Below are 21,325 nucleotides of genomic sequence, written 5' to 3'. Positions count from 1 at the left end.
AAACAACCCATTGTCCTCAATATCCCCATTGTCCCCAACATCCCCATTGTCCCCAACAACCCCAATGTCCCCCCTTGTCCCCTGTGTTCCTAATGTCCCCCAGTGTCCCTTTATTTCCTTGATGTCCCCATGTCTCCAATGTCTCCCCGTGTCCCTAATGTCCCCAACAACCCCCATGTCCCCAATGTCACCCCCTGTCCCCCATGTCCCCGTGTTCCCAATGTCCCCCAACATCCTCCATGTCCCCAACATCCCCAATGTCCCCATGTCCTCAGTGTCCCCAACTACCCCAATGTCCTCAATGTCCCCCCTTGTCCCTCCATGTCCCCAATGTCCCCATTGTCCCCAACATCCCCATGTACCCAGTGTCCCCATTGCCCCCAACGTCCCAAACATCCCCATTAACCCCCACGACCCCATTGTCCCCATTGTCCCCAACATCCCAAACATCCCCATTAACCCCCACGACCCCATTGTCCCCAATGTCCCCATTGTCCCCAATGTCCCCATTGTCCCCCATGTCCCCATTGTCCTCAACATCCCCAGTGTCCTCAATGTCCCCCACATCTCAATGTCCCACTGTCCCCAGTGTCTCCACGTCCGCAATGCCCCCATTGTCCCCAACATCCCCATTGTCCCCAATGTCCCCAACATCCTCGTTATCCCCCAATGTTCCCGTTGTCCCCAATGTCCCCAATGTCCCCACCTGGCAGATGCTCTCCAGGGTCTGTGTGTACTTCTCCTCCGTCTGCCGCAGCTCCTGGAGGCAGCAAAGCCGCCGATCCAGCTCCTTCTGCAAATACAGGGGACCCAGGCGTCCGGGAGAGGGACCCAGGCATCTGGGAAGCGGACCCAGGCGTCCGGGAAGGGGAGGTGACACCCACAGTGGCCGTCGGTGGCTCCGATCGCATCAGGTCCTCGTAGACATCGTCCCCGTCGTCCCCTTCGGCCTCCACGCAGTCGTACAGCTCATCATCCTCCTCGGCCGTGTCGCTGTGTTCCCAGTATGGACCAGTATGGACCAGTGTGCCCCGCAAGCCCCCATAGAGCCCCCCAACCTATCCCCAGTATGGACCAGTATGGACCAGTGTGCCCCGCGAGTCCCCATAAAGCCCCCCAACCTATCCCCAGTATGGACCAGTATGGACCAGTGTGCCCCGCGAGCCCCCATAAAGCCCCCCAACCTATCCCCAGTATGGACCAGTATGGACCAGTGTGCCCCGCGAGTCCCCATAAAGCCCCCCAACCTATCCCCAGTATGGACCAGTATGGACCAGTGTGCCCCATGAGCCCCCATACAGCCCCCCAACCTATCCCCAGTATGGACCAGTATGGACCAGTGTGCCCCATGAGTCCCCATACAGTCCTCCAACCTATCCCCAGTATGGACCAGTATGGACCAGTATGGACCAGTGTGCCCCGCGAGTCCCCATAAAGCCCCCCAACCTATCCCCAGTATGGACCAGTATGGACCAGTGTGCCCCATGAGCCCCCATACAGCCCCCCAACCTATCCCCAGTATGGACCAGTATGGACCAGTGTGCCCCATGAGTCCCCATACAGTCCTCCAACCTATCCCCAGTATGGACCAGTATGGACCAGTGTGCCCCGCGAGCCCCCATAAAGCCCCCCAACCTATCCCCAGTATGGACCAGTATGGACCAGTGTGCCCCATGAGTCCCCATAGAGCCCCCCAACCTATCCCCAGTATGGACCAGTATGGACCAGTGTGCCCCATGAGTCCCCATACAGCCCCCCAACCTATCCCCAGTATGGACCAGTATGGACCAGTATGGACCAGTATCCCCCTCAAATGCCCCCCAGAGTCCCCCAACCTATCCCCAGTATGAACCAGTATGGACATGTATGGCCCACAAGCCCCTCTAGAGCCCCTTAAGCTGCCCCCAGTATGGCCCAGTATCCCCCTCAAGCCCCCCTAGAGACACTTAAGCTGTTCCCAGTATGGACCAGTATGGACCAGTATGGACCAGTATGGACCAGTATGGACCAGAACGTCCCACTCACTCGATGAGGTCGGACAGGCCGCTGTAGATGTCATCGTCCCCAATGCAGTCCTCGGTGGGGAAGGGCCTGGGTAAGGGGGACACAACCCGGACGCCTGGGTCCCTTGGGCCCCGGACGCCTGGGTCCCTCAAGGCCCGGATGCCTGGGTCCCTCAGGAAGGGGTCCCGGACGCCTGGATCCTTCAAGGCCTGGACACCTGGGTCCCTCGAGCCCTGGATGCCTGGGTCCCTCAAAGCTTGGATGCCTGGGTCCCTCAGGAAGGGGTCCCGGACGCCTGGGTCCTTCAAGGCCCGGACGCCTGGGTCCCTTGAGCCCCGGACGCCTGGGTCCCTCAAAGCTTGGATGCCTGGGTCCCTCAGGAAGGGGTCCCGGACGCCTGGGTCCTTCAAGGCCCGGACGCCTGGGTCCCTTGAGCCCCGGATGCCTGGGTCCCTCAAAGCTCAGATGCCTGGGTCCCTCGGGAAGGGGTGCCGGATGCCTGGGTCCTTCGAGGCCCGGACACCTGGGTCCCTTGAGCCCTGGATACCTGGGTCCGTCAAGGCCCCGGACACCTGGGTCCCTCAGGAAAGGGTCCCGGATGCCTGGGTCCTTCAAGGCCCGGACACCTGGGTCCCTTGAGCCCTGGATGCCTGGGTCCCTCAAGCCCTGGACGCCTGGGTCCCTCAAGCCCCGGATGCCTGGGTCCCCCCACTCACGTGAGGCCTTTGCTCTGAGCGATGGGCGTCCAGGAGATGGTCGAGAGGGTGTCAATGACCTGGGGACACACAGGGGACGTCGAGAGTCGGACGCCTGGGTCCCTCCCGGACGCCTGGGTCCCCCCCGGATGCCTGGGTCCCCACCTTGCCGAAGTCCTGGACGTCGAAGAGGTCGAAGGCCCCGAAGAGCCGGTGCTTGGGCAGCCCCAACTTGTCGGTGCAGGCGCTCAGGAACGTGCGGATGTTCCTCAGGCACAGGAACTGCGGTGGCACCGTCACCGTGTCACCCCCGTGTCACCACCGTGTCACCCTGACCCCCATCGGCGCCCCCCTTGGCACCGTCATGGCCATCGGCACCAACATCCCATCGTCATCGCCATTGGTGGCATCTCTGTCATTGTCACCGTCATCCCATCGTCGTCACCACCATTGGCATCATCTGTCATTGTCACCGTCATCCCATCATCATCACCGCTGTTGGTGGCATCTCTGTCATTGTCACCGTCATCCCATAATTGTCACCACCATTGGTGGCATCTCTGTTATTGTCACCATCAACCCTCTTGTCACCCCTATCGTCACCACTGACCCTCTTGTCACCTTTGTCACCATCAACCCTCTTGTCTACCGTTGTCACCCCCATCACCACCGTCTGTCATTGTCACCATCAACCCTCTTGTCACCTTTGTCACCCCCATCACCATCTGTCCTTGTCACCATCAACCCTCTTGTCACCACTGTCACCCCCATTGCCACCATCTGTAATTGTCACCATCAACAATCTTGTCACCATTGACCCTCTTGTCACTGTAGTCACCCCCATTGCCACCATCTGTAATTGTCACCATTGTCACCACCTGTCATTGTCACCATCAACCCTCTTGTCACCATCGTCACTCCCATCACCACCATTGACCCTCTTGTCACAGTTGTCACCCCCATCACCACCATCTGTCATTGTCACCATCAACCCTCTTGTCACCTTTGTCACCCCCATCACCATCTGTCCTTGTCACCATCAACCCTCTTGTCACCGCCATTCCCACCATCTGTCCTTGTCACCATTGACAATCTTGTCACCATTGCCAACATCTACCATTGTCACCATCAACCCTCTTGTCACCGTTGTCACCCCCATTCCCACCATCTGTCATTGTCACCATTGACCCTCTTGTCACCCCCATCACCACCATTATCCCCATTGTCACCATCAACCCTCTTGTCACCCTTGTCACTGCCATTCCCACCATCTGTCCTTGTCACCATTGACCCTCTTGTCACCATTGTCACCCCCATTCCCACCATCTGTCATTGTCACCATTGACCTTCTTGTCACCATTGTCACCCCTATTCCCATCATCTGTCACTGTCACCATTGCCCCTCTTGTCACCCTTGTCACCCCCATTCCCACCATCTGTCCTTGTCACCATTGACCCTCTTGTCACCATTGTCACCCCCATTCCCACCATCTGTCCTTGTCACCATTGACCTTCTTGTCACCCTTGTCACCCCTATTCCCATCATCTGTCACTGTCACCATTGCCCCTCTTGTCACCCTTGTCACCCCCATTCCCACCATCTGTCCTTGTCACCATTGACCCTCTTGTCACCTTTGTCACCCCCATTCCCACCATCTGTCATTGTCACCATTGACCCTCTTGTCACCCCCATCACCACCATTATCCCCATTGTCACCATCAACCCTCTTGTCACCCTTGTCACTGCCATTCCCACCATCTGTCCTTGTCACCATTGACCCTCTTGTCACCCTTGTCACCCCCATTCCCACCATCTGTCCTTGTCACCATTGACCCTCTTGTCACCCTTGTCGCCCCCATTCCCACCATCTGTCCTTGTCACATTGACCTTCTTGTCACCCTTGTCACCCCCATTCCCATCATCTGTCACTGTCACCATCAACCCTCTTGTCACCTTTGTCACCCCCATCACCATCTGTCCTTGTCACCATCAACCCTCTTGTCACCTTTGTCACCCCCATCACCATCTGTCCTTGTCACCATCAACCCTCTTGTCACTGTTGTCACCCCCATTCCCACCATCTGTCATTGTCACCATTGACCCTCTTGTCACCCCCATCACCACCATTATCCCCATTGTCACCATCAACCCTCTTGTCACCCTTGTCACTGCCATTCCCACCATCTGTCCTTGTCACCATTGACCCTCTTGTCACCTTTGTCACCCCCATTCCCACCATCTGTCCTTGTCACCATTGACCCTCTTGTCACCATTGTCATCCCCATCCCCACCATCTGTCATTGTCACCATTGACTCTCTTGTCACCATTGTCACCCCCATCCCCACCATCTGTCATTGTCACCATTGACCCTCTTGTCACCATTGTCACCCCCATTCCCACCATCTGTCACTGTCACCATTGACCCTCTTGTCACCCTTGTCACCCCCATTCCCACCATCTGTCCTTGTCACCATTGACCCTCTTGTCACCTTTGTCACCCCCATCCCCACCATCTGTCCTTGTCACCATTGACCCTCTTGTCACCCTTGTCACCCCCATTCCCACCACCTGTCCTTGTCACCATTGACCTTCTTGTCACCCTTGTCACCCCCATTCCCACCATCTGTCCTTGTCACCATTGACCCTCTCGTCACCTTTGTCACCCCCATTCCCACCATCTGTCCTTGTCACCATTGGCCCTCTCGTCACCTTTGTCACCCCCATTCCCACCATCTGTCACTGTCACCATTGACCCTCTTGTCACCTTTGTCACCCCCATTCCCACCATCTGTCCTTGTCACCATTGACCCTCTTGTCACCATTGTCACCCCCATCCCCACCATCTGTCATTGTCACCATTGACCCTCTTGTCACCCCCATCGCCACCATTATCCCCATTGTCACCATCCACCCTCTTGTCACCGTCACCCCCATTCCCACCACAGTCCCCATCCCCTCATTGTCCCCATATTGTCCCCGTCCCCTTGGCCGGGTCTCACCTGTGACATCTGCGGGCGGGGACAGATGTCGTGCGGGGACACGGCGCGGGGCAGGAGGGCGTTGAGGAGGTGACACAGCAGGACCCCATCCCGCAGCGCCTGCGCCAGGTCCCACACGTGGCCCTCGGGGCCGCTGGCACGGTGAGCGGCCGGGAGCACCCGCGCGGCCACCAGCCACCGCGCGCACTGCCGCCACGCCTCCATGGCGCCCACCGCTCCAGCGGGACGTGCGCTGGGGTCTGGGCAGCGGCCAATGGGGATGGGGCTTGGTGGGACCACCCTAGGATGGAGCCAATGGAGATGGCGCTTGGTGGGACCACTCTAGGAAGAAGCCAATGGAGATGGGTCTTGGTGGGATGGAGTCTGGGGAGGAGCCAATGGAGACCGGTCTTGGTGGGATGGGGTCCCAGTAGCAAATGGAGATGGGGCTTGGTGGAACCAACCAGAAGAAGTTGGTGGAGGTGGGGCCTGGTGCGACCACTCTAGGAAGGAGCCAATGGAGATGGGTCTTGGTGGTAGCACTCTAGGAAGAAACCAATGGAGATGGGTCTTGGTGGGATGGCGTCCAAGTGGCCAATGGAGATGGGTCCTGGTGGGATGGAGTCTGGGGAGGAGCCAATGGAAATAGATCTTGGTGGGATGGGGTCCAGGAAGAAGCCAATGGAGATGGGTCTTGGTGGGATGGGGTCCCAGTAGCCAATGGAGATGGGTCCTGGTGGGATGGAGTCTGGGGAGGAGCCAATGGAGATAGGTCTTGGTGGGATGGGGTCCCAGTAGCCAATGGAGATGGGTCCTGGTGGGATGGGGTCCAGAAAGAAGCCGATGGGGATGGATCCTGGTGGGAGCACTCTAGGATGGAGCCAATGGAGATGGGGCTTGGTGGGACCACCCTGGAGGTGATGGAGATAGATCTTAGTGGGATGGTGTCCAAGTAGCCAATGGAGATGAGTCCTGGTAGGATGGAGTCTGGGGAGGAACCAATAGAGATTGGGCTTGGTGGGACCACCCAGAGGTGATGGAGATGCGTCCTGGTGGGATGATGTCCAAGTAGCCAATGGAGATGGGTCTTGGTGGGATGGTGTCTAAGTAGCCAAAGGAGATGGGTCTTCAATCACTTCTGGGTAGGGTCCTACAACTGGGGGGTCCTTCCCCCCAAAACTACCATGTCTGGTGAGGAACCAATAGAGATGCGGCCCTGGTGGGACGTTGTCCACGTACCTGCTGGAGCTGGGTCCAGGTGGGACCACTTGGAGGATGAAACCAACGGAGATGAGACCTCGTGGGGTGTTCTCTAGGGAGCTGATGGAGATGAGGTCCAGGTGGAGCCACTTCTGGTGAGGAACCAATGGGGACGAGTATTCAATCACTTCTGGGGAGGGTCCCACAGCTGGGGGGTCCTTCCCCCCCCAAAACCCACCACGACTGAAGAGGAACCAATAGAGATGAGGCCTTGGTGGGTTGTTCTCCAAGCAGCTGATGGAGATGAGGTCCAGGTGGAGCCACTTCTGGTGAGGAACCAATGGAGATGGGTCTTCAGTCACTTCTGGGGAGGGTCCCACAGCCGGGGGGTCCTTCCCCCCCAAAACCCACCACGATTGGAGAGGAGCCACTGGAGATGAGGCCTTGGTGGCCCCGTTGAGGAACCGGAGCCGGAAGGTGATGCTGCTGGTGCTTCCGCGCCTGCGCCCGTGGGGGCCAATGGAAGCCCCGAGGCAGCGGCCGGATGCCGGGGTCCCTCCCGCAGCCGGGGAGGAGCCACCGCTCCCCGGGGGGCCCCAGTGTGGTCACAGCTTGTGGGGGAATGAGGGGCCCGTGGGTGGACCCAGGCGTCCGGGAGTTGTGGGGACCCAGGCGTCCGGGAGTCATAGGGGACCAAGGTGTTTGGAGCCTATTGGGGGACCCAGGCATCCGGGAGTTGTGGGGGGACCCAGGCGTTCAGGGCCTCTTGGGGGACCCAGGGGGGACCCAGGCGTCCGGGAGTTGTGGGGGGACCCAGGTGTTCTGGGCCTGTTGGGGGACCCAGGCATCCAGGAGTTGTGGGGACCCGGGTGTTCAGGTCGTATTGGGGGCCCCAGGGGGGACCCAGGCGTTCGGGGCCTGTTGGGGGCCCCAGGGGGGACCCAGGCATCCGGGAGTAAAATGGAACCCAGGCGTCCGGGAGTTGTGGGGACCCAGGCATTCGGGGTGTCTTGGGGGCCCCAGGGGGGACTCAGGCGTCTGGGACTCGTGGGGGGACCCAGGCATTCGGGGCCTGTTGGGGGTTCTCAGGGGGAACCCAGGCATCCAGGTCCTACCAAGGGTCTAGGAAGGGACCCAGGCGTCCGGGGCCTGCACCCACACTGAGGGTCTCATGAAGGACCCAGGTGTCCAGGTGTGGTGACCCAATAGATCCCAGGAGGGACCCAGGCATCCGGGTCCTACCGAGGGTCGTGGAGGGGACGGACCCAGGCGTTCGGGATCTGTCAAAGGTCTTTGGGGGGGACCCAGGAGTTCGGGTCCAGGGGGGACCCAGGTGTTCGGGTCCTGCCAAGTGTTCAGGGGGGGTTCTGGGTGTCAGGAGGGACCCAGGAATTCGGGTCCAGGGGGGACCCAGGTGTCCGGATCCTTCCCACACACCCAACCCAGGAGGGTCCCCTGATGTCCCCTGGTGTCCCCTGGTGTCCCCCCATTCCCGTCACGTCCCTCCCCGTTCCCCCCGCCGTGCGGTGTCGCAACCCCCATGGCCCCCGGCCAACCACTTTCCCCGAAATGAGGAAGGACCCAGGCGTCCGGGCAGCCCCTCCCCCACCCCGCTGTGGGTGGACCCAGGAGTCCTGGGGCTCCCAACCCCCACCCAGCTGCACCCGGAAACCTGCGGACCCCCCCAAAAAGTGGGTCCCGCACCCCCTCACCACGGGTGGACCCAGGCGTCCGGGTGGACTCAGGTGTCTGGGTGAACCCCCACCCCAAGTGGACCCAGGCGTCCGGGACTCACCCATTGGCTCCCAACCCCCACCCAGGTGGACCCACGCATCCGGGGGGTGCCCCCCCCGCTACATCTATGGGTGGACCCAGGCGTCCGAGCCTGGTTGGCATGGGCGGACCCAGGCGTCCGGGTGCTGGTTATACATTAACCGCTGGTGCCACCATAAAGGGACCCCCGGGACCCCCCCGGTGTCACTGTCACCACCCGCCCCCACGACCATGGGGGCTCCGGCGCTGCCCCCCCCGCTCGTCCTGGGGCTCCTGCTGCTGCCATTGGCCACCGCCCAGCTGTGAGTCACCCATGGGACCCCCACCCATGGGACCCCCTATAGGACCCCCTGAGACCACCCTGTCGCAGGACCCCCTATGGGACTTCCACCCATGGGACCCCTCCCTCCGTCCCAGGACCCTCTATGGGACCCCCCCCTGCACCCGTGGGACCCCCCAATCCGTAAGACCCCCCTGTCCCAGGACCCCCACCCATGGGACCCCCTATAGAACCCCTCCTTCTCCCCTGGGACCCCCCTGCACCCAGGGGACCCCCCCCTGTTCCAGGACCCCCTATGGGACCCCCAACTCATGGAACCCCCTATGGGACCCTCCACCAATTGGACCCCAACCCATGGGACCCTCTATGGGCCCCCCCTGCACCCATTGAACCCCCCCTGTCCCAGGATGCCCTATGGGATCCCCAACCCATAGAACCCCCCATAGGACCCCCCTGCACCCATGGGACCCCCCTGTCCCAGGACCCCCTATGGGACCCCCAACCCATGGGACCCCCTATGGAACCTCCCCCTTGCACCCATGGGACCCCCCTGTCCCAGGACACACCCATGGGACCCCCCACCCATGGGACCCCCCCAACTCACCCAGGACCCCCCTGAACACGCCCCCCCACCCCCCTCCAAGATGGGATCCCCCCATGGGGTGGGTGCTGGGGGGCAATGGGGGATATTGGGTGAAATGAGGGGATTTGGGGTATCATGGGGTCCCCAAGGGGTGTTCTCAGGGTCCTGTGGGGTCCCCAAGGTGCCATTGGGACAGGTCAGGGTGTCCCCAATGTGTCATGGGGACAGGTCAGGGTGTCCCAGGCTCCTGTGAGGTCCCCAAGGTGCCATTGGGACAGGTCAGGGTGTCCCCAGGGTCCTGTGGGTCCCCAAGGTGCCATTGGGACAGGTCAGGGTGTCCCCAATGTGTCATGGGGACAGGTCAGGGTGTCCCAGGGTCCTGTGGGTCCCCAAGGTGCCATTGGGACAGGTCAGGGGGTCCCAGGGTCCTGTGAGGTCCCCAAGGTGCCATTGGGACAGGTCAGGGTGTCCTCAGGGTCCTGTGGGTCCCCAAGGTGCCATGGGGACAGGTCAGGGTGTCCCCAATGTGTCATGGGGACAGGTCAGGGTGTCCCAGGGTCCTGTGAGGTCCCCCAGGTGCCATTGGGACAGGTCAGGGTGTCCCCAGGCTGCTGTGAGGTCCCCAAGGTGCCATGGGGACCCAGTGCCACCTCCACGCTGTCCCCAGGGTGACCATGGTGGCCCCGGCCGTGCTGCGGTTGGACACGGAGGAGCAGGTGGTGCTGGAGGCCCCAGGTTTGACGGTGGCCACCGAGGCCACCCTGCTGGTCCAGGACTTTCCCGGCAAGCGCCAGGTTCTCTACCAGGTCCGGGTCCCCATCAACCCGGCACAGGGCATGTTGGCCACGGCCACCATCAAGGTACAGATGTCACCTCCCCCTGTGTCACCTTCCCACAGTGTCACCTCCCCCATGTATCCATCTCAGGTGTCACCTCCCCCCATGTCACCTCCCTGTGTATTCATCCCCTGTGTCACCACCTTGCGTGTCACCACCCTGTGTGTTGATCCCAGGTGTCACCTCCCCCCGTGTCACCACCCCATGTGTCACCTCCCCCCATGTCACGTCCCCGTGTGTCCATCCCATATGTCACCACCCCACGGTGTCACCACCCCGCCGGTCACCGACCCCTCCTGACCCAGTGAGGTGACACAAACTTACGGGAGGGGGCGGGGAAGCTCCATGGCGGTGGTGGCATCTGGGGGGGGTGGTGACCATGGGGTCCTTGGGGACGGTGACCTGGGGTCCTTGGGGACAGTGGTGCCAGGTCCTTGGGACAGTCACCCCATGTCCTTGGGGATTGTCACCATGGGGTCCTTGGGGTCAATGACCCCAAGTCATTGGGGACAGTGACCATGGGGCCCTTGAGGATGGTCACCATGGGGTCTTTGGGGACAGTGACCCCAAGTCCTTGGAGATGGTGACTCCAGGTCCTTGGGGACAGTGGTGCCAGGTCCTTGGGGACTATGGGGTCCTTGGGGACAATGATCCCCAGTCCTTGAGGATGGTGACCATGGGGTCCTTGGGGACAATGATCCCCAGTCCTTGGGGGTGGTGACCATGGGGTCCTTGGGGACAATGATCCCCAGTCCTTGGGGGTGGTGACCATGGGGTCCTTGGGGACAATGATCCCCAGTCCTTGGGGGTGGTGACCAGGGGGTCCTTGGGGAAAGTCACCCCAGGTCCTTGGGGACAATGACCCCAAGTCGTTTGGTACAGTGACCATGGGATCCTTGGGGACAATGACCCCATGTCCTTGGGGACGGTCACCACAGGGTCCTTGGTGATGGCGACCATGGGGTCCTTGGGGACAGCCACCCCAGCTCCTTGGTGACAACCACCCCATATCCTTGGAGATGGTGACCATGGGGTTCTTGGCAATGGTGATCCTGGGGACCTTGGTGACCATCACCTAACACCCTCATCCCGCTGCCATCCCATGATCCCCATGGGGCAGGTGCCACTGGTGTCCCCTGTCCCCACAGGTGTCGGCCAAGGTGCTGCCGCCGGCCCAGGGGAAGCGTTTCGTGTCGGTGACGGCGCGGGTGGCCCAGGTGACACTGGAGAAGGTGCTGCTGGTGTCACTGCAGAGCGGCCACATCTTCGTGCAGACGGACAAGCCCATCTACACCCCCAGCTCCACCGGTGGGTCTTCTTGGTGCCATCTTGGGGTCTTCTTGGTGCCATCTTGGGGTCTTCTTGGTGCCATCTTGGGGTCTTGGGTCCCTTCTATGGCATCTTGGAGTCTTCTGGGTGGCATCTTGGGGTCTTGGGTCCCTTCTATGGCATCTTGGAGTCTTCTGGGTGGCATCTTGGGGTCTTGGTGGCATCTTGGGGTCTTGGGTCCCTTCTATGGCAACCTGGAGTCTTCTTGATGGCATCTTGGGGTCTTGGTGGCATCTTGGGGTCTTGGGTCCCTTCTATGGCATCTTGGGGTCTTCTTGGTGGCATCTTGGGGTCTTGGTGACATCTTGGGTCTTGAGTCCCTTCTATGGCAACTTGGAGTCTTCTTGGTGGCATCTTGGGGTCTTGGTGGCATCTTGTGGTCTTGGGTCCCTTCTATGGCATCTTGGGGTCTTCTTGGTGGCATCTTGGGGTCTTGGTGGCATCTTGTGGTCTTGGGTCCCCTCCATGGCATCTTGCCATCCTGGTGTCACCTTGTGTTGCTGGGGACCAGCTCCTGTTTGGGGACATCCCCCCAGGGACCCATCCCCCATTTGTGGGCGTCCCCACCCTGTCCCTTCTCACCATGTCCCCATGTCCCCTCCCAGTCCTTTGCCGCCTCTTCGCCCTGGACCACCGCATGGAACCAGCACCCAAGACGGTGGTCGTGGAGTTCAAGGTGGGTTCCCACAGGTGACATGGGGACACGGGGACCCTGGTGTCACTGTCCCCAATGGCTCCGTGTCCCCCAGACCCCCGACAACATCATCGTCAAACAAGTGCCCGTGTCCTCGCCCATGAAAACCGGCATCTTCTCGCTCAACCATTACCTGCCCGAGGTCGTCAGGTGGGTGCCACCTCCACAGGGGACACGGGGACATCGGTGGCCACCACTTTGTCCCCTCACCTTGTCCCCTTGGTCTTTCCCAGCTTGGGGACGTGGACAATTATGGCCAAATTTGAAGATTCGCCAGAACAGGTCTTCTCCACCCAATTTGAAGTCAAGGAGTATGGTAAGGTCGCCAGACGCCTGGGTCCCTCAGGTCTCTCCCGGACGCCCGGGTCCCTCGGTCTTTGACACATACCTGGGTCCCTCGGGCCTCTCCCGGACGCCTGGGTCCCTCAGTCTTTGACACATACCCAGGTCCCTCGGGCCTCTCCCGGACGCCTGGGTCCCTCGGGCCTCTCCCGGACGCCTGGGTCCCTCGGGCCTCTCCCGGACGCCTGGGTCCCTCGGTCTTTGACACATACCTGGGTCCCTTGGTCATCTCCCGGATGCCTGGGTCCCTCAGGCCTCTCCCGAATGCCCGGGTCCCTCAGTCTCTGACACATACCCGGGTCCCTTGGTCTTCTCCCGCACGCCCGGGTCCCTCGGTCTCTCCTAAACACCTGGGCCCCTTGGTATCTCTCGGACGCCTGGGTCCCTCGGGCCTCTCCCGAACGCCTGGGTCCACCGGGTGCCCATCCCCCGCAGTGCTGCCGAGCTTTGAGGTGCTCCTGGAGCCCGAGGAGAAGTTCCTGTACATCGACCGGCAGGAGGATTTCCGGGTGACCGTCACCGCCAGGTGGGACAGGGACACCCACATTCTGCAGCTTTGGGGTCAAAATCCCACCCAAGGGACAGTGGGGGGTGACATCGGCCCTGCGGGACGTCCCCAGGGGTGGGGGTGGCACCGGTGGGAGGTGACAGGGTGGTGGGGACAAGGGGATGGATGTGACAGGAGGTAAGGGGACACGGGTTGATGTCCCCAGGGGTGACACAGGGGGACACGGGCAGGTGGAGTGAGGGCGACACTGATGAGGATGTGGGGCAATGGGGTGACAGGGTGACACGGGGAGGATGTGGGGGACACGCGGTGACAGTGACAGGGTCATGATGGGGATGCGGTGACAGTGACAGGGATGTGATGGGGACGCAGTGACAGTGACGGGGATGCGATGGGGACACAGTGACAATGATGGGGATGCGATGGGGACACGATGGCAGTGACGGGGATGCGATGGGAACATGGTGACAGTGACCGGGATGTGATGGGAACATGGTGACAATGATGGGGATGCGATGGGGAGATGGTGACAGTGATGGGGACACTGTGACAGTGATGGGTTCACAATGAGGATGTAGTGACAGTGACGGGGATGTGATGGGGACATGATGGCAGTGACGGGGATGTGATGGGGACACGGTGGCAGTGATGGGGATGCAGTGACAGTGACAGGGCCGTGGTGGGGACACGGTGACAGTGACAGGGATGTGATGGGGACACGGTGATAGTGATGGGGTCGTGATGACAGTGATGTCATGGGGACATGGGGACAGTGATGGGGACACGGTGACAGTGACAGGGATGTCATGGGGACATGGTGACAGTGATGGGGCTGCAATGGGGACATGGTGGCAGTGACAGGGATGTGATGGGGACGCAGTGACAGTGATATCATGGGGACATGGGGACAGTGATAGGGACACGGTGACAGTGACAGGGATGTCATGGGGATGTGGTGACAGTGATGGGGACGCGGTGACAGCGGCTCGTCCCCAGGTACCTGTACGGGAAGCACCTGCAGGGCTCGGCGTTCGTCCTCTTCGGCGTCATGGTGGACGACGAGAAGAAGAGCATCCCCCAGTCCCTGCAGCGCATCCAGGTGACACAGGCAGTGTCCCCATCCCCATTTCATGTCCCCGTCCCGGGTCCTTGTCCCCATCCCATGTCCTTGTCCCTTGTCCCCATCCCCATTTCATGTCCCTGTCCTGTGTCCCCATCCACAGCCCCATCCCCATCCTGTGTCCCTGTCCTCATACCATGTCCCCATCCCGTGTCCCTGTCCCCATCCCGTGTCCCTGTCCCCATCTCACGTCCCTGTTCCTGTCCCCTGTTCCTATCCCCATCCCATGTCCTTGTCCCTGTCCCAAGCACCCGTCCCCATTTCATGTCCCAGTCCTGTGTCCCCATCCCACAGCCCCATCTCTATTCTGTGTCCCGTATCCCCATCCCGTGTCCTTGTCCCCATCCCATGTCCTTATTCCCATCCCGTGTCCCCATCCCCACCCCTATTCTGTGTCCGTGTCCCCATCCCCATCCCCTGTTGTCCCTTGCTGTCACCCCCATCCCTCCCCCTGTCCCCATCCCAGTCCCTGTGTTTTTCCCCAGCCTGGTCCCCATGGCTGTCCCCTGTCACCATCCTTGTCCCCAGCCTGGTCCCCATTGTTGTCCCCTGTCCCCATCCCTGTCCTTGTTGTTGTCCCCATGGCTGTCCCCACCCCTGTCCCCTTGGCTGTCCCCTGTTCCCATCCCTGTCCCCACCCCAGTTCCCATGATTGTCCCCTGTCCCCACGTTTGTCCCCTGTCCCTGTTATTGTCCCCTGTCCCACCGACCCTGTCCCGCAGGTGACCGACGGGGACGGGGAGGCCATACTGTCCATGGCCGACCTGCGGCAGCGGTTCAAGAACCCCCAGGAGCTGGTGGGACATTCGCTCTACGTGTCCGTCACCGTCCTCACTGACTCAGGTGTGCGGGGGACACGGGGGGACATGAGGGGACATTGGGGGACAGGGACAGTGGGGACACATGAGACCACCAGCTCTGTCTGTGTCACAGCACTCAGCAAGTTGGGTGGGTGGGGGACACCTGGGGACATGTGGGGACATAAGGGGATGGGGGCAGCAGTGACACGTTGGGTCTGGGGACACATGGGTTGGGGACACCAAAGGATGGAGAGACAAGGGGTTGGGGACACATGGGTTGGGGACACCAAAGGATGGAGAGACAAGGGGTTGGGGACACATGGGTTGGGGACACCAAAGGACGGAGAGACAAGGGGTTGGGGACACATGGGTTGGGGACACCAAAGGATGGAGAGACAAGGGGTTGGGGACACATGGGTTGGGGACACCAAAGGATGGAGAGACAAGGGGCTGGAGACAGTGAGGGTGGGGTTGGGGACAGTGAGGATGGGGACACCTGGGGCCACCCAGGTCCCCTGGTGGGCACCGTGGGTGACACGTCCGTCCCCGTGGCCACCGCAGGCAGTGACATGGTGGAGACGCAGCGCAGTGGCATCCACATCGTGACGTCCCCCTACACCATCCACTTCACCCACACCCCCAAGTACTTCAAGCCGGGGATGCCCTTTGACCTGACGGTAATGACACCTGGGGACAGCATTGGGGACAGTTGGCTCATGACCCCTATGTGTCACCACCATCGTGGTGGGAACAGGATAAACCTGGGGGGGTTGTGGTTGGAGGAGAAGTGGGGACCAGAGTTTGTCCCTGTGTCCTGTCCCTGTGTCACCTGGATGGCACCGGGTGACGTGTCCCTCGTGCCGTGTCCCTCTGTCAGGTCTACGTCACCAACCCCGATGGGTCCCCGGCTCCTCGTGTCACCGTCAAGGCTGATGGCTTCCAGGGGATCGTCTCCACCCAACGCGACGGCACGGCCAAGCTGGTCCTCAACATGCCAGCCAACAAGGACACTGTCCCCATCACCGTGAGTGACAATCGGCACCGGGGTGGCCAAGCTGGGGACAGGGGCAACCTGGGGGTTGGGGTTGCTGTGACAATGGTGGTGGTGGAGATGTTCGGGTGAGCGAGGACCGTGGCCAACACGGTCACCATTGAGCAAGGGCCAGGACAGCAGGATCGGGGACCACAGTGGCCTTGACATCAATGGTGGCCGAGGGATGGGGCCGCCCTGGTCACTGCTGACCAAAGGCCGGCATGGCCAAGGTCAGGGGGACAGGAGGGCCAAGGGACAGGAGGGAAATGTCAGGAGGACCAGGGTGGTTGAGTTGACTTGAGTGGCCAAGATGTCCAAGGAAGCAGAGATCATGGGGTTGACCAAGGAGCTGATGATCAGGTTGACCAAGGAGCTGATGATCAGGTTGACCAAGATTATCAGGTTGACCAAGGAGCTGATGATCAGGTTGACCAAGGAGCTGATGATCAGGTTGACCAAGATTACCAGGTTGACCAAGGAGCTGACGATCAGGTTGACCAAGATTACCAGGTTGACCAAGGAGCTGATGATCAGGTTGACCAAGATTAACAGGTTGACCAAGGAGCTGATGATCAGGTTGACCAAGATTACCAGGTTGACCAAGGAGCTGATGATCAGGTTGACCAAGATTATCAGGTTGACCAAGGAGCTGATGATCAGGTTGACCAAGATGATCAGGTTGACCAAGGAGCTGATGATCAGGTTGACCAAGATTACCAGGTTGACCAAGGAGCTGATGATCAGGTTGACCAAGGTGATCATTGACCAAGGGAGATGATCAGGTTGACCAGGATGATCAGGCTGACCAAAGAGTTGATCAGGTTGACCAAGAAGAAGATGACGATTGACCAGGACCCAGGCCAGCAGGGAACACCAGCATAACCAAGACCTCTACGGCAGCCCAGACCTACATGTTGACCCCCGCCCAGGTCCACGCCTCTCCCCACTGACCCAACATCACCGTGTCCCCCATGTTGCAGGTGCGGACGGACCAGCCAGGGCTGCCGGCCGAGCGCCAGGCCTCGCGGCAGATGACGGCGGAAGCGTACCGCAGCCAGGGCTCCTCCGGCAACTTCCTCCACTTGGCCGTGGGGGCCACCGAGGTGAAGCCCGGGGACAACCTCGTCGTCAACTTCCACCTCAAGAGCAGCAGCAACGCCGTCCGCGACGCCGTGCGGTTCTTCACCTACCTGGTGAGGGCGCGTGGGCCGACCGATTGTCCCCCATCTTAATCCCAGAGTATCAAAGGTTGGAAGGGACCTCAAAGCTCATCTGGTCCCCCCGGAGCAGGGACACCCAGCTGAGGTGACACAGGAACGTGTTCCTGTCCTTGAGCTGAGGGGCTACAACTGGACACAATATTCCACACGTGGCCTCAAGTCTTGGTGACTTTGGTGACCGTGTGGCCACCAACCGTGTCCTCTCCTCGCCTGCCCGCAGATCATGAGCAAGGGCCGCATCGTGCGCGTGGGGCGGCAGGCACACGAGGCCGGGCAGAGCCTGGTCACCATGTCACTGCCGGTGACGGCCGAGCTCATCCCCTCCTTCCGCATCGTGGCCTATTACTACGTGATGCCCAGCGAGATCGTGGCCGACTCCGTCTGGGTGGACGTCAAGGACACGTGCATGGGCAGCGTGAGTGAGACCTCTGGGGGGGTATTGGGTGGGCCTTGGAGGTGGCTTGGGTGACCCTTGAGGGGTTTGGGTGACTCTTGAAGGGTCTTGGGTAACTCTTGAAGTGTTTGAGTGACCATTGGAAGGGTTTGGGCGACTCTTGAAGGGACTGAGTGACCCTTGAGGTGGCCCTTGGGGGATATTTGGAAGGGCTTGGGTGACCCTTGAGGACTTTAGGTGACCATTGGAAGGGTTTGGGTGACTCTTGAAGGGTCTTGGGTAACTCTTGAAGTGTTTGGGTGACCATTGGAAGGGTTTGGGCGACTCTTGAAGGGATTGAGTGACCCTTGAGGTGGCCCTTGGGGGATATTTGGAAGGGCTTGGGTGACCCTTGAGGACTTTAGGTGACCATTGGAAGGGTTTGGGTGACTCTTGAAGGGTCTTGGGTAACTCTTGAAGTGTTTGAGTGACCATTGGAAGGGTTTGGGCGACTCTTGAAGGGACTGAGTGACCCTTGAGGTGGCCCTTGGGGGATATTTGGAAGGGCTTGGGTCACCCTTGAGGACTTTAGGTGACCATTGGAAGGGTTTGGGTGACTCTTGAAGGGTCTTGGGTAACTCTTGAAGTGTTTGAGTGACCATTGGAAGGGTTTGGGCGACTCTTGAAGGGACTGAGTGACCCTTGAGGTGGCCCTTGGGGGATATTTGGAAGGGCTTGGGTGACCCTTGAGGACTTTAGGTGACCATTGGAAGGGTTTGGGTGACTCTTGAAGGGTCTTGGGTAACTCTTGAAGTGTTTGAGTGACCATTGGAAGGGTTTGGGCGACTCTTGAAGGGATTGAGTGACCCTTGAGGTGGCCCTTGGGGGATATTTGGAAGGGCTTGGGTCACCCTTGAGGACTTTAGGTGACCATTGGAAGGGTTTGGGTGACTCTTGAAGGGTCTTGGGTGACCCTTGAAGAGTTTGGGTGACCATTGGAAGGGTTTGGGTGACTCTTGAAGGGATTGAGTGACCCTTGAGGTAACCCTTGGGGGACACTTGGAGGGGCCTGGGTGACCCTTGAGGAGCTTGGGTGACCCTTGAGGTGGCCCTTGGGGGACATTTGGAAGGGCTTGGGTGACCCTTGAGGAGTCTGGGTGACCATTGGAAGGGTTTAGGTGACTCTTGAAGGAACTGAGTGACCCTTGAGGTGGCCCTTGGGAGGTTTGGGTGACCCTTGAGGGGTTTGGGTGACCATTGGAAGGGATTGAGTGACCCTTGAGGTGGCCCTTGGGGGACTTGTGGGACACTTGGAAGGGCTTGGGTGACCCTTGAGGGGCTCGGGTGGTCCCTGAAGGGCTCGGGTGGTCCTGAAAGGGTTTGGGTGACCCTTGAGGTGGCCCTTGGGTGCCTATAGGAAGGGTTTGGGTGACCTTTGAGGGGTTTGGATGACTCTTGAGGGTCTTGGGTGACCATTGAAGAGCCTGGGTGACCCTTAAAGGGCTTGGGTGACACTTGAGGCATTTGAGTGACCATTGGAAGGGCTTGAGTGACCATTGAGGAGGCCATTGAGAGGCTTGGGTGACCCTTGAGGTGGCCCTTGGGGGACACTTGGAAGGGTTTGGGTGACTCTTGAAGGGCTTGAGTGAGCTTTGAGGTGTTTGGGTGACCCTCGAGGTGACCCTTGAGGGACTTGGGTGACCCTTGTGGGGATTGGATGACCATTGGAAGGGCTTGGGTGACCCTTGAGGTGGCCCTTGAGGGACTTGGGTGACTCTTCAGGGGTTTGTGTGACCATTGGAAGAGTTTGGGTGACCCTTGAAGGCTTTGGGTGGCCCATGATGGGGACTGGGTGTCACTTGGGTGCTTTGGATAGTCCATGAGTGACTTGGGCAGCCTGTTGATGGTCCAGATGTTCCACCATGAGGAACATCAACCACTCCTGGAGGTCCCCACCACCCCTTGGGGTCACGGCAGCTCCTGGAGATGTGGTGAAGGTTCTTTTGGGGTGTCCCACGGACATCACCCAATGCCACCCCGTGTTCCCAACCCGACGCCACCTCATTTCCCCCCCAGCTGGTGGTGAAGGGCGCATCGGAGGCCGACAACCGCGTCCACGAGCCGGGGACGCCCATGCGGCTGCGCATCGAGGGCGACCACAAGGCCCACGTGGGGCTGGTGGCCGTGGACAAGGGCGTCTTCGTCCTCAACAAGAAGCACAAGATCACCCAGGCCAAGGTGAGTGAGCGCATCCCCGCTGTCCCCGTTTGTCCCAGTGGCCGTCACCATTGTCCCCAACTTGGCCACAGGTATGGGACACAGTGGAGAAGAGTGACATTGGCTGCACCGCGGGCAGCGGGAGGGACAACGTGGGCGTCTTTGCGGACGCCGGGCTGAGCATCGTCACCAGCGAGAAGGTCACCACGCCACAGCGAGCGGGTAGGGGACGCGCTGGGGACAACCTGGGGAGGCATCTCAAGGGTGACACCTTGGGGACGTGGTACTTCAGGGATGGGGCTCAAAGATGGGTAGGGGACATGTTGGGGACAACCTGGGGTGGCATCTCAAGGGTGTCACCTTGGGGACGTGGCACATCAGGGATGGGTCTCAAAGATGGGTAGGGGACATGTTGGGGACAACCTGGGGTGGCATCTCAAGGGTGACACCTTGGGGACGTGGCACATCAGGGATGGGTCTCAAAGATGGGTAGGGGACATGTTGGGGACAACCTGGGGTGGCATCTCAAGGGTGACACCTTGGGGACGTGGTACTTCAGGGATGGGGCTCAGAGATGGGTAGGGGACATGTTGGGGACAACCTGGGGTGGCATCTCAAGGGTGACACCTTGGGGACATGGTACTTCAGGGATGGGGCTCAAAGATGGGTAGGGGACATGCTGGGGACAACCTGGGGTGGCATCTCAAGGGTGACACCTTGGGGACGTGGCACATCAGGGATGGGTCTCAAATATGGGTAGGGGACATGTTGGGGACAACCTGGGGTGGCATCTCAAGGGTGACACCTTGGGGACGTGGTACTTCAGGGATGGGGCTCAGAGATGGGTAGGGGACATGTTGGGGACAACCTGGGGTGGCATCTCAAGGGTGACACCTTGGGGACGTGGCACATCAGGGATGGGTCTCAAATATGGGTAGGGGACATGTTGGGGACAACCTGATGTGGCACTTCAAGAATGGGCCTTAAGGATGGGTAGGGGACATGTTGGGGACAACCTGAGGTGGCACCTCAAGGTTGTGGCACTTCAAGGATGGGCCTCAAGGATGGGTAGGGGACGTGTTGGGGACAACCTGGGATGGCATCGCAAGGGTGACACCTTGGGGACGCGACATGTCAAGAATGGGGCTCAAGGACAGGTGGGGACATATTGGGGACAACCTGGGGTGACACTTCAAGGGTGACACCTTGGGGATGTGGCACGTCAGGGATGGGGCTCAAAGATGGGTAGGGGACATGTTGGGGACAACCTGGGGTGGCATCTCAAGGGTGACACCTTGGGGACATGGCGCTTCAAGGGTTGGGGAATGTGACACCTGA

General features: G+C 60.3%; 2 protein-coding genes across 11 annotated transcripts in view; one reads left to right on the top strand and one right to left on the bottom strand.

The window, feature by feature from the left end:
• VAV1 (vav guanine nucleotide exchange factor 1) overlaps positions 1-8,395 on the bottom strand; it is a 30,324-nt gene extending 21,929 nt beyond the window's left edge. Inside the window, exons 1-8 of one of the 9 annotated variants that reach the window (XM_065043918.1) lie at positions 7,118-8,395; positions 6,919-7,031; positions 5,701-6,782; positions 2,865-2,981; positions 2,721-2,779; positions 2,026-2,091; positions 885-993; positions 707-793 (exon numbers count right to left, since the gene is read on the bottom strand). In XM_065043918.1, coding sequence (XP_064899990.1) covers positions 707-793; positions 885-993; positions 2,026-2,091; positions 2,721-2,779; positions 2,865-2,981; positions 5,701-5,904 — 642 coding nt within the window. In that variant the 5' untranslated portion in view covers positions 5,905-6,782; positions 6,919-7,031; positions 7,118-8,395. Of the gene's footprint in view, positions 1-706; positions 794-884; positions 994-2,025; positions 2,092-2,720; positions 2,780-2,864; positions 2,982-5,700 lie in introns of all 9 variants that reach the window. The other 8 variants (XM_065043920.1, XM_065043923.1, XM_065043921.1 and 5 more) reach the window with 8 other exon arrangements.
• Positions 8,396-8,433: 38 nt separating this feature from the next.
• C3 (complement C3) overlaps positions 8,434-21,325 on the top strand; it is a 28,820-nt gene continuing 15,928 nt past the window's right edge. For both annotated transcript variants that reach the window (XM_065043913.1, XM_065043912.1), the window contains exons 1-15: positions 8,434-8,954; positions 10,183-10,375; positions 11,500-11,659; positions 12,286-12,356; positions 12,430-12,524; positions 12,608-12,690; positions 13,152-13,242; positions 14,221-14,323; positions 15,067-15,187; positions 15,706-15,821; positions 16,022-16,168; positions 17,158-17,370; positions 17,618-17,812; positions 19,847-20,008; positions 20,080-20,209. In XM_065043913.1, coding sequence (XP_064899985.1) covers positions 8,449-8,954; positions 10,183-10,375; positions 11,500-11,659; positions 12,286-12,356; positions 12,430-12,524; positions 12,608-12,690; positions 13,152-13,242; positions 14,221-14,323; positions 15,067-15,187; positions 15,706-15,821; positions 16,022-16,168; positions 17,158-17,370; positions 17,618-17,812; positions 19,847-20,008; positions 20,080-20,209 — 2,386 coding nt within the window. In that variant the 5' untranslated portion in view covers positions 8,434-8,448. The remainder of the gene's footprint in view (positions 8,955-10,182; positions 10,376-11,499; positions 11,660-12,285; positions 12,357-12,429; positions 12,525-12,607; positions 12,691-13,151; positions 13,243-14,220; positions 14,324-15,066; positions 15,188-15,705; positions 15,822-16,021; positions 16,169-17,157; positions 17,371-17,617; positions 17,813-19,846; positions 20,009-20,079; positions 20,210-21,325) is intronic.

Source organism: Columba livia, chromosome 30 (genome assembly GCF_036013475.1).
Source record: "Columba livia isolate bColLiv1 breed racing homer chromosome 30, bColLiv1.pat.W.v2, whole genome shotgun sequence".
NCBI lineage: Eukaryota > Metazoa > Chordata > Aves > Columbiformes > Columbidae > Columba > Columba livia.
The sequence above is the reverse complement of the archived record's forward strand: the minus strand, read 5'-3'. Positions and strand labels throughout refer to the sequence as shown.